Genomic DNA, 12,604 nt, shown 5'->3' with positions numbered 1-12,604 from the left:
CACCCCACTTGTATACCAAGTCCCATACACACCAAATGTGAAGATTGTTAGCAAATGCACTTGAACAATGCAGATGGAGTCCTGATGGCATAATGTTTTACTGCAGAAACCAAACAAAAACAGTGCATCATCTGAGTTCAGGCCTTGTACAGAGCAGGCAGAGGCAGACTGAAGCAGCTGCCTTGGGTGGCAGAATCCAGGGGGATGCTGCCACTGCGGTTGCCCCACTTGCCCCTGCCCCTGCTGCTAGGGTCACACAGTGGAGGTGGCTTTTTCCAGTGAGATCTCAGGAGAGTTCCATGAGATCTCGCTGGAAGTCACTGAACAACCCCAGTAAGTGAGGCTTCGGCAAAAGGCTGCAGCCACAATGGGGCAAGGCAGCAACTTTCCATTTTGCCTCATGCAATGGGATGAGCACTCATGAGAGCGGGAACTCATTCAACAAAACTAGGCTTGCCATATGTCAGGAAAATTCCTGGTATGTTCTGTTTTTTTGCTGAAATGGCAAAATATCAGGGAAAACCTGGATGTATGGCAACGCAATTGAAAAAGCACTTTAAGCAGCTCCAATAGCTTAAAATCACTATATTTTGTGGGGAGGCTTAACAACTTGGGGGAGGCTTTTTTGAAATATGGCAACCCTAAACAAAACGTACAGAAGAAAAACTCCCTGAGAACTTCACAGCCAATCAGAGCATGTGCTACTTCAGTAAACACCATGTCTGGTGTCTACCTGGTTGCTAAGCAACACCTCCACCCATCCCCCTCTGGGCTAGTTGACTTTAACACCAACAGAACTAACCCTTAAACTGCAAATTGAAAGATCCCTACTGTTGCCCTTCCAACAACGGTAAGGCTGTTTCATGACTTCAGGCAGCATGTGGCAACTCACAAAAACAACACACACACAAAAAACCCCCAATAAAAATCCATGCACACAGGAGGCTAGCATGCTTTATTCCCAATGTGCCGATAATATAACTTGATTATTTTTGGAAATATTCCGGGGAAGGGAGTTTGATAAATATGCATGTATGTCTCCCCTTTCACAAATCTACAACCAGCTCCTACACACACACACACACACACACACACACACACACACAGGCAATCCAACAAGTTTTCTGATTATTCCCCCCAACTCACATACCGCCAATTACATTTGCCTAAAAATAAAACCTCCAATCAAAACCCGACCTCTTATGTAATTAGCTAGGCTGCCTGCCTTTCCTCTCCCACAGAATGCCAAATGAAACCAAAGGGTCTGCGATGCTCATTTAAAGTGAAAGGAGCAGGCACAAAATCTTTTTTGGCCCTGAGTGTGCTCAGCTACTCCACATTTGCAGCCTGGTTGAGCCTAGTCATAGTTCAAGGAAAGGAAATGACCTCTCCTGGCATCTTTCAGGGAAGGATCTTAGCTCAGTGATAGAAGGTCCTTGGTTCATTCCCCAGCATTTCCAGGCAGGGATGAAAGGGATCCCAGTCTGAATAATACTAATACTAATAATAAAAAATACCCTGCCCATCTGGTTGGGTTTTCCTAGCCACTCTGGGCAGCACATAAGGGGAGAAGAGTGGGGGACGACGACATAGTTTTCAGTACACAGCCAAATCACACCTGGCGACCAAAGAGGAAAGGGTGTTAATTTAAATACTGAATTTTGCATTAGCAGTTGCACTACTTTAGTACATTGGGCAGCAGACAGACACTGTGTCCTGTATCTCCGTTTCCCACAGGGAAAACTCTCCCCTCCTTGTCAGTCAGTGTGGACAATACTGAGCTAGATAGCTGAATGATCTGACTTAGTATAAGGCAGCTTTCAGTTTTCCTAATAGTTTTTGCTCTGTTTGACTGTATGTTGGTCATCAATGGCAGGCAAATTAGACAGGGCTCCACGGAGATGGAAGAAGGGAACATGTAGCACCCTGCTTGTGGTTAACGCTTAGCTGGAATGAAATATTCAACGCAGCAATAGAGAAATTAAAATAATAATTTATTTGTCAGACAAATAAATGAGAGGCACAGTGGTATATGGTTACCAAGCTCTGGCCTGGTCTCCTGCCATTATGGCCAGCACTTATATTCCCTCAGCCCAGCTCCCTTGCTCCTCCTTTGGCTGCCTCTGTCCAATCAGCCTGGTTGAATTTCCTATTGGCTGATTGCTACAACCAATCCTAAAAGATACACCCATTTCCTATTGCCTTTTATGGGATACAAAAAGCTATATATTCTTCTATCTATAAATGACAAATAAGTACAGTGGTGCCTCGCAAGACGAAATTAATTCGTTCCGCAAGTCTCTTCGTCTTGCGAGTTTTTCGTCTTGCGATGCACGGTTTCCCATAGGAATGCATTGAAAATCAATCAATGCGTTCCTAGGGAAACCGCCTTCAGACCAGGTCCGGGGACAGTCTGTCCCCGGACCTCTTCTGAAGGCTGGGGGGGGGGGGACAAGGGCTTTTCTTCCCACCCCCAGCATTTTAAAAAACCCCAGGACAGCGGAGGACTTCTCCGCTGTCCGGGCGATCTTAAAATGCTGGCGGGCGGCATTTTAAAATCGCCCCGGACAGCGGAGGACTTCTCCGCTGTCCGGGGCGATTTAAAAGCCCCTGGGAAGGCAGGCAGGGGGGACAAAGACTTTCGCCCCCCGCCCGCCTTCAGAAGGTGTTCCCGCCCCCCGCCCCGCTACGGAGCAGCGTTCCGAAGCGGGGCGGCTGGGGCAGGTGTTCCCGCCCCCCCGCCCTGCTTCGGAACAGCGTTCCGAAGTGGGGCGGCTGGGGCAGGTGTTCCCGGCCCCCCGCCCCGCTTCGGAACCGAAGTGGGGCGGCTGGGGCAGGTGTTCCCGCCCCCCGCCCCGCTTCGGAACAGCGTTTTAAAATGCTGGGGGTCGGGAGCGAAGCGTTCGCTGCCGACCCCCAGCATTTTAAAATCTCCCCGGGACAGCAGAGAAGTCTCTGCTGTCCCGGGGAGATTTTAAAATGCTGGGGGTCGGCAGCGAACGCTTCGCTCCCGCCCGCCAGCATTTTAAGATCGCCCGGGGCAGGCGGGGGGGAAGGCAGGCGGGGGGGAGCAAAGACTTTTGCCCCCCGCCGGCCTTCAGAAGAGGTCCTCTTCTGAAGGCCGGCTGTGGGCGAAAGTCTTTGCTCCCGACCGCCAGCATTTCCCTATGGGCTTTCGTCTTGCGATGCAAGCCCATAGGGAAATTCGTCTTGCGAAGCGCCTCCAAAACAGAAAACCCTTTCGTCTTGCGGGTTTTCCGTCTTGCGAGGCATTCGTCTTGCGGGGCACCACTGTAGTCATATATCTTACATTTGTCTCAACAAGGAACCTTAATTACCAGCTCACCTCTTGCCCTCCTTGCCCTATTGCCCTCCAAAACAGATGGTTAATAATTTTAAATTTTTATCTTAAACAGATGTCAGAGATCTTGGGTTCACATTCTCATACATCATCAATGAAAGATCTCCTTTTTGAAGGTCTTTAAACAAAGGCCTGACAACCATATATCAGGAGTGCTCGATGGCGTCTCCTGTCTGGCAGGGGGCTGGGCTCATTTGCCCCTCTGGTCTCCTACAGCAATATGACTCTATGAAATAAGAATTTAACATTTCTTTCTTTCTAGATCCTTTGCATAATTACATTTAAGCCAGTATATTTCATACATTATCATAGATAGCTTTTTAGAAGAATAAATCTTCTCAAAGTAACAGGAAGGAATCAGTTTACAGCCTCAAAATAAAATAAGAAAGAAACCTCTTCTTCTGTTTACACTCCCCTTTCTCCAGCCAGATGTTTTCTTTTCCATCTGCTCTTGGCCTTTAACCTTAGAAAGATATGGCTCAAGTTTAATGATTTTACTATTTACCAACTCTTAATTATGTAGGGTGGTGTAACCTTGCTCTCAGCTTGTAATTCTCTTTTTACGACTTTGAGAATTGTTTTCTGCTATAAATCAGGGGGCCCCCTTGTCCAGGAGGATAAACATCTTGACAAAGTACTTAGGCAGCTGGTCTTCTGCCTGGCATAAAACATTTGAAAATCTTTAAGCTCATTTTAAAATACAGACCCTAATCAAACTATAAGCCTTGATAAAAATGCAGGCTATGATTAGATGCCTCATTCCCCCCTTTCAAGCTCAAGGACCTTCATCCCAAGTGTCCTTGATAGCTTGACCTTCATCATATTCCTGAGGTAAAGCTCTATATAGGGCCATGATATGAGGTAGAGTTTCATTCGAAATCATCTTGCTAATTGTACTTCTAAAACATGAAATGATACATGGCACCATACATAAAACCATTATTACTACCGTCAAGAAAAACAAGCAAGACAATAGTATCCCTTTGAGTCCCGCAACATTAGGTAACCAGTTGGTGAGCCATCCCATATCCCATCCTTCCCATGTTTGTACTGGGACATGTGCTATACTCTCCATCTTTGTGGCCAACACACGGATTGCCTCACCATTATCAGAAATGTTAAAACAACAGGCATTCCCTGTCAAGTTCAAGACTCCACATAGGCCTCCCTGCCTGGCAAGTACATAATCCATTCCCATTTTCAGCTGCAAAATGGCGGCTCTACTTTCATCCAGCTGTTGTGCAATAAGTCTCAAACTCTGGGCCGTTGCATTGGTTACAAGTTCCACTACTGCTTGCAATCGAATTATTCTGTTTAGATTATAAATAGGATCCCGTGCCCCTTGTATGAGCTCACCAGGATTCCAGGAGGCAGGCTCATAATAGGCTATAATGCGCTCTGGTGGCCAATCATCAGTATCGCTCCAACTTTGGGTACTTCCTCCTGCTATACGAGAAATATCAGCGTTTCTTCGTGTACGCTTGGCCGAATTAGTGGGCATAATCCACATTGGTGGTAATACCCATCCCAGGAAACAAGTCCCACTCCATTTGGAAGGGAGCTTCTTGTATGCCCATTCTCCACATATCCACCACAACCATCGGGTCTGAGGTTTTTGGTACGTGGAGTGCAGAAGGCGAAATATCAAAAGGGGTACAGAGTTCACAGTGCAGTATGTTAGATTGCCTTTTTCTGTCACAGTTATGTTCCATACCACTTTCCATGCATGAATAAAAGGAGGTGCACAGGGCAAGGTATTCCGAGTTCGATAGGTAGTACCGTTTACCCAGGTTTGACTATTCTTAATATAATCCCAAGTATAGTGACAATGAGAAGAGCCTATCATGGTAGGATCAGCTGCATCTGATGATTTATGTACACAGAATTCCCCTTGCACAGGTATAACTCGTATTGGTTTAGTTGAGTTCCATCCGGGGAAATTCTGTACTTCTGTTTGGTGTGGCATTTCGCTTACCATACCAATGGCATTTAATGGTATCGGTAATAAGGGCATACCTCCCTCTGAATCATCTGGCCCAAGAGAGCAAACAAGGCAATTGGTCCTATTTGCAACATTGGCTACCATCTCAGCTAAGCCTACCCACATATTGTGGTCATGGCGGAATCCATATTTAGTAAATTTGGTCAGATTCAAGGACCCTTCCCCGTCCCAAGGGATCAGGATTAATAATAAAATCATGTTGATGTGTAGTATATGCATTCCTTCCACAAAAGATTACCTTATTGTGATAGCATAAAAATATTAGCCCCAATATAATTCCCCCAGTGACAGAAATGGGGAACCACCAAGACCAAAACATATATCCCAAGGATCCCCAATGAGTAATATCCTTGATAATTGTTCCACAAGGGGGGGGCAGTCAATTAATTGTATTAGAGAATCTTCCCGTTCACAATCGCTGGTTTAGACGCTCCTCAAGCTTCAGGCGTGCGCAGGTCAGCCAGCTTCCAGGTTGTGGCTGCAGCAGGCCGGTCGTCTAATGTTGCCCGTGACCTAGCCCGTTCCCCGTAGGGCTAGATACAGGGGTTTTTGGAGAGAGTCAGTTTTAAAGGATTAGAGGGGTCACCTTTGCACGTCCAACTGCCTTCGGACTTCTTCAAACGGGAGTGATGAATCCAGGGGGTCACCTCAGCTACCTTCACCGTTGTTGGAGTAGAGAGCAAGACGGTGTAAGGTCCACGCCACTTAGGTGCAAGTGGATCTCGTTTCCACTCTTTCACCCATACGCTATCGCCAGCCTGGAACTGATGAATCGGCTCGGCAATGCTGCACGGCGTGCGCTCGAGGGCCCACCTGTTAAGAGAAACAAAAACACGGGAGAGAGATTGCACTTGTTCCTGTGTCACATGGTCTCCTATTTGTTTGAGGTCAGCTGGAATATCCTGAACAAAGGAGGGCGGCCTCCCATACAGGAGCTCAAAAGGTGACAACTTAAGTCTTTTTGTGGGTGCACACCGAACACGAAACAGTGTTATGGGTAACACATCCACCCATCCTAATCCCGTTTCCTGGGTTAATTTTGCCAATTGGGTTTTCAGAGTCCGATTCATTCTTTCAGTTTTCCCTGAACTCTGAGGCCTATATGCTGCATGTAGTCTCCATTTCACTTGTAGGACTCGACATACTTCTTGTACTACTTGATCAATGAACGCTGGCCCATTATCACTTCCAATGCATCTAGGTAACCCAAACCTCGGGATCAATTCAGTGAGGAGTCTCTTAGTTACCTCTCGTGCTTTTTCAGTTCGGGTGGGAAAAGCTTCAACCCATCCGGTAAGAGTATCTACAAACACAAGGAGATACTTGAATCCCTTAGAAGGGACCAGCTCTGTGAAGTCCACAATTAGGCTTTCCATGGGGACATATCCCACATGTTGGATTCCAGGAGGTTGTACCGGTCCCTGCCTGGGATTGTTTTTAGCACAAAGAACACATTTCTGTGAAATGCAAGTTGCTAATTGTGATAGGTTAATAATATACAACTTCCGACTGAGATTCTCTCTGGTTGCAGTACCGCCAAGGTGAGTAGATTCATGATAATTTCTTACAATTGTGCCTGCTAGGTGATGAGGTACATAAATCCTATTGTCCGGCAGGATCATCCAACCGTCCTTCACAACCGCTCCTTCCTGTTCAGCCCACTTCCTCTCTTCTGGGGTATAGTGAGGTTTAACTTCTCCTGGAACTACCTCTGGTATGAGGGCTGCTATAAATCCTCCCACAGGCTTTTGGGCTGCCTCTCGGGCTGCTTTGTCAGCAGCATGATTTCCTCTGGTTATTGGATCCCTTCCTCGTCCATGACCTTTGCAGTGCATTACAGCAATCTGTTCTGGAGCCCATACTGCTTCCAACAGGATTTCTACTTCAGGTCCATATTTCAAGGCCTTCCCGTGGGCTCCGATTAGACCTCTTTCTTTCCATAGAGCACCATGTGCATGCAGGGTTAAGAAGGCATATTTAGAATCAGTATAGATGTTTGCCTTACATCCGGCTGCCAATTGCAGAGCTCTAGTTAAACCTATAAGTTCAGCTTTTTGTGCTGAGGTGCCAGCAGGCAAAGCTTCAGCTTCCACAACTTCCTCATTGGTGACCACAGCATATCCTGCTCGTCTGGCACCTTCATGCAGGTAACTGCTACCATCAGTATAATATACAACATCTGGATTTTTCAATGGTTCATCTTTCAGATCGGGTCTACTGGAATAAACTTCATCCATTATTTGGAGACAATCATGTGATTCTTCATCATCTACCTCTGGTAGGGGCAGCAAAGTTGCTGGATTGAGCATATTCACTACTCGTAGATGAATCCTGGGATTTTCACACAATAGGCCTTGGTATCTAGCCATCCTTGGGTTCGTTAGCCAATAACTACCCTTATATTCCATGAGTGTCAGAACAGCATGAGGTACATTCACATACATCGTCTGGCCGAAGGTAAATTTATCAGCTTCTTTGACAAGGCTTGCAGTGGCCGCTACTGCCCTTAGGCATGGAGGCCATCCTTTTGCTACTGAGTCCAATTGTTTTGACAAATAAGCTACTGGACGATTCCAACTTCCTAATCTCTGGGTCAGGACTGCCGCTGCAATCCCATTCTGTTCATGTACATACAGCTGAAAGGGTTTTTCCGAATTAGGCAGTCCAAGGGCTGGGGCCTCCATAAGTCGTTGTTTGATAACTAAAAAGGCTTGTTGCTGCTCAGGTCCCCATACGAATGGGTCCTTTTCTGCACCTCGAGTGCTTTCATGTAAGGGCTTGGCCAGACTGCTGAAATCAGGTATCCATAGTCTACAAAACCCTGCTGTTCCCAGGAATCCTCTGAGTTGTTTCCTTGTGGTAGGTTCCTTGATAAGGCAAATAGCTTCTTTCCTCTCTGGCCTCAATGCTTGTTGTTGGTGTGAGATGTCAAAGCCCAAATATTTGACCTTTTCTAAACATAACTGTGCCTTTTTCTGGGAAACTCGGTAGCCAGCTTCCCAGAGCAAGTGGAGCAGTTCCTCTGTCCCTTCTTTACAGGTATCAAAATCCTTTGCTGCTAATATAAGGTCATCTACATATTGCAGAACCACCTTTTCTCCAGGTATTGAGGGGTAACTTGTTAGATCCTTCGCCAAGGCAGTGCCAAATAAAGTTGGGGAATTTTTGAATCCCTGGGGCAATCTCGTCCAGGTTAGCTGGCCTTTTGTTCCTGTTAAAGGGTCTTCCCACTGGAAGGCAAATATAGGTTGGCTCTGTGGTGCCAGCCGGCAACAGAAGAATGCATCTTTCAAGTCCAATACAGTAAAAAATGTTGCTTCTGGTGGGATCAAACTCAGCAGGGTATATGGGTTTGGTACATTTGGGTGCAAGGTCTCGATAGCCTGGTTTACGAGCCTCAAGTCCTGTACTGGCCTGTATTCATCTGTCCCAGGTTTCCGAACAGGCAATAGAGGTGTGTTCCATTCTGATTGGCAGGGCTTAAGAAGACCATATTTTAATAGGCGGTCCAAATGTTTCTGGATGCCCTCTGCTGCTCGCCGGGGTAAAGGATATTGCTTTACAGATACAGGGGTAGCCATAGGTTTTAGGGTTACTACAATTGGAGCTATATTCTTAGCCATTCCTGGTGGGCTATTTTCGGCCCATACTCCTGGTGGCACCTGTAGGGTTCGGAGGAGCTTGTTTAACTCTGTATCCAATGTGGGTTGGACTTGCAGGGCTGACATTAGGCGCCATGATTGTTCCTTAGGTACTGAGAGGGAAATTATTCCTGCTGCCTTTGATGGCAGTTTCATTTCTGGACCTCGAGGAGTGAAGGTGATTTGGGCCTGCAATTTGGACAGCATATCTCTACCCAAGAGAGGTATTGGACACTCAGGTATATACAAAAACTGATGGGTTAAACGATGTCCCCCAATCTGGCATTCCAAAGGTTGGAGGAAAGACCTCTTAGCTGACTGACCAGTGGCACTTTTAATGACTACACTTTTGGATGCCTTTTTCTGCAATAGTTCTGGGAGTACTGAGTATTCAGCCCCAGTATCAATCATAAAGTCTATTAAATGGCTCCCTAATTGAATCGTGACCGTGGGCTCCTGGAAGCCTAACTTTATGGAGTCCGGTCGTTCCTAGTCTTGGGTAAAATTCTCCTCTGCCAGTCCAATGAAATTGTCCCTACTCCGTCCTTGTCCAGGTCTCTGATATCTTCCATCTCGGATCATTCCCCGTCCCCGTCCCTGGTTTCTTGGGCCGGAGCCTGGGCCTGGGCCTGGGCCTGGGCGTACTTCTTCCAACCTCAGGGGTTCAGGACACTCCCGCTTCCAATGACCCTCCTTCTTGCAATTTGCACATTGATTCCTTCCCAGTGGTGGATTCCTTCCCCGCCCTCTCCCTCCATTTAAGGGGCGGTAGTCTTGCTTCACTGCTGTGGCTAACATCACCATCTTTTCCTTCTGCCACTTCTTCTTCTCTTGCTTCTCAGCCTCATCCCTATTCCGATAAACTCGGCGTGCAATGGCCATAATTTGGCTCATCAGCATCCCTTCCCATCCTTCTGATTTCTGAATTTTCTTACGAATGTCAGAAGCGCACTGGGCCACAAATGTAGCAGTAATCATTCTGCTGTTTTCAGGGGCTTCAGGGTCAAAAGGAGTCCATATACGATAGGCTTCCTGCAGCCTCTCTAAAAAGTCTCCTGGACTCTCATTTGGTTTCTGTTCTACTTCTGAGACTTTAGACATATTAGTGGGCTTCTGGCATGCCCTGCGGATACCTTGCACAAGCGTTTGGCGGTAGGTGGTAAGCCTGGCCAGGTGAATTGCATTGTTTGGATCCCAATTAGGATCTTCCAAGGGAAAGTTGTCCCGGAGATGACGGTCAACATTTAAAATATTTCCCACTCTGGCCTGCTCACACAAATATATCTGTGCCTTTTCAATTATGTCTCTCCTTTCCTCAGTGGTGAACAGAGTATTCAGGAGCTGGCGGCAATCTGTCCAAGTAGGACTATGAGTATTTATTATTGAAGTCACCAAGTCCATCATAGCCTGAGGTTTTTCTGCGAAAGATGGGGTGTGTGTTTTCCAATTCATCAGATCCATAGTTGTGAATGGAATGTACTGGAGGGTCGAAGTTCGAGGTGGCCGTGGTCCGAGTTGCCCGTTAACCAGCACAGGCTCCTCAAGTGCATCAAATACTCTTCTGAGAGGGGCTACTACGTGATCTTTCTCTTCGCTTTGCTCTAGGGGCCTCAAATCATAGGGGATGGTATTTGTCCCAAGGCGTTCTTTTAGCAGCCTTATACGCCTGGCTGTATTGCTTGCTGACCGATTAAGGTCTCCCTGTAACTTCTGTAATAATTCTCTAGGACTTGGATGTACAGGGGTTTGGGGTAGGCAATCAGTTGTTCCACTAAAAGAGACTGTAGATGGAGTTCTACTAGGACTCACAGGTGGAATAACCACTTCTGCTTGGGCTTTATTATAGGCCTCCAATGCCTCCTGAAGATATTTATCATAATCTATCAAGGAATCAAGTTCTGTGACTCCAGCCCCATTATTCATTCCACTTTCTTGCCTTGGGGTTACAACTGGTGGAGTGTTTGGATTAGGCTCCCTTCGATGTGGAGCATAGGGTGGAGGTGGAAGCACCTCTTCCTCTGGTCCCTCAAAAATGGGTTTGAGTTTATTTGGCAAGATTCCTTTCCTAGCTTCGGCTTTTACAGCCAACAATTTGCATCGTTTGACTTTGCATTCCCTTATCCATGGAGGATTTTTATTTAATGTGCTCAGCCAAGAATCTATATATGAAAATTGTTCTGGGCACCCTCCAGTTTCTTTGGCGATGTTAGACCAAAGTTTGCTTACTAAATTTATATCAAAGGTTCCCTGAGATGGCCATTCAGTATTTTGTTTCGGCCACTCTAATTCACATAACGTTCTCAAGCGTTCTGGCGTCATTTTGACTCCATATGCCCATGAGAAGGCTTTCTTAAAATTATTTAACATACATTCAAGAGGTGTATTTTCCCCCTTTGAATCCCCAACTCCCATTGTATGGCCCTGTGAAGTATCCACTCAGTCACTCACACACACGCTTCGTGAGATTCCTTGCCCGGGTGAAGTCGCCTTACCGGGAACCGAAGTACTACCCACTCCACACTCAGGTCAGCTACAAATTGTACTTTCTCACACATACAATGCGCTGGATACTTCACCATACTCTACCTCCCAACCTTTCCTTTCCCAACACCAGATCACCATCTGATGTACCCAACCACCTAGCGTACTCAGTTCCCCTTTACTGAGACGCAGAAGTTTGATCAAGACTTCTCTTCCTCCCAATTAATTGGAGGGCCAAAAACCCCTTAGTGCACTTACCCTTAGTTGGTTGCCTGTTTATTTCTCTGGTTCCCCCCAGTCCGTCGCCGTCGGTGGGCAGGGTATCAGACAGACGAGACTTCTGCGTTCCCCTGGAAAAAAAACTTTCCAGTGCGCGCTGGGTAAGCAGTGAGTGGTCCTCTCTCTTGTACCCTGCCCAGTAAGGCGAAGGGGCTGCGTTCCAGCAGACCACTTATCCGAGTCGCAGGCACCATAAAATGTAGCACCCTGCTTGTGGTTAACGCTTAGCTGGAATGAAATATTCAACGCAGCAATAGAGAAATTAAAATAATAATTTATTTGTCAGACAAATAAATGAGAGGCACAGTGGTATATGGTTACCAAGCTCTGGCCTGGTCTCCTGCCATTATGGCCAGCACTTATATTCCCTCAGCCCAGCTCCCTTGCTCCTCCTTTGGCTGCCTCTGTCCAATCAGCCTGGTTGAATTTCCTATTGGCTGATTGCTACAACCAATCCTAAAAGATACACCCATTTCCTATTGCCTTTTATGGGATACAAAAAGCTATATATTCTTCTATCTATAAATGACAAATAAGTAGTCATATATCTTACATTTGTCTCAACAAGGAACCTTAATTACCAGCTCACCTCTTGCCCTCCTTGCCCTATTGCCCTCCAAAACAGATGGTTAATAATTTTAAATTTTTATCTTAAACAGATGTCAGAGATCTTGGGTTCACATTCTCATACATCATCAATGAAAGATCTCCTTTTTGAAGGTCTTTAAACAAAGGCCTGACAACCATATATCAGGAGTGCTCGATGGCGTCTCCTGTCTGGCAGGGGGCTGGGCTCATTTGCCCCTCTGGTCTCCTACAGCAATATGACTCTATGAAATA

The 12,604-nt window shown here is 46.4% G+C and overlaps 1 protein-coding gene and 1 long non-coding RNA gene across 2 annotated transcripts in view; both read right to left on the bottom strand.

Moving 5' to 3' along the window:
- The window catches only part of LOC308468140, a 29,396-nt gene that overhangs the window by 12,143 nt on the left and 4,649 nt on the right, over window positions 1-12,604 (bottom strand). The gene's annotated exons all lie outside the window — the stretch shown is intronic.
- LOC308468118 (uncharacterized protein) lies at window positions 8,873-12,162 on the bottom strand. Its single transcript, XM_080990092.1, has 2 exons — window positions 11,504-12,162; window positions 8,873-11,472 (listed from the first exon to the last, which is right to left on the bottom strand). The coding sequence occupies exon 2, from the start codon at window positions 11,414-11,416 to the stop codon at window positions 9,494-9,496; it is 1,923 nt and encodes a 640-aa protein (XP_080846218.1). The 5' UTR covers window positions 11,417-11,472; window positions 11,504-12,162; the 3' UTR covers window positions 8,873-9,493.

The sequence above is a fragment of the Podarcis pityusensis genome (assembly GCF_964106645.2).
Source record: "Podarcis pityusensis genome assembly, chromosome: Z".
In the NCBI taxonomy this organism is placed as follows: domain Eukaryota; kingdom Metazoa; phylum Chordata; class Lepidosauria; order Squamata; family Lacertidae; genus Podarcis; species Podarcis pityusensis.
This window is presented reverse-complemented; position numbering and strand designations above follow the sequence as displayed.

Excerpts from the sequence above, each read along its gene's own strand:
- LOC308468118 (XM_080990092.1), bottom strand. The coding sequence starts at position 11,416 with ATGGGAGTTGGGGATTCAAAGGGGGAAAATACACCTCTTGAATGTATG.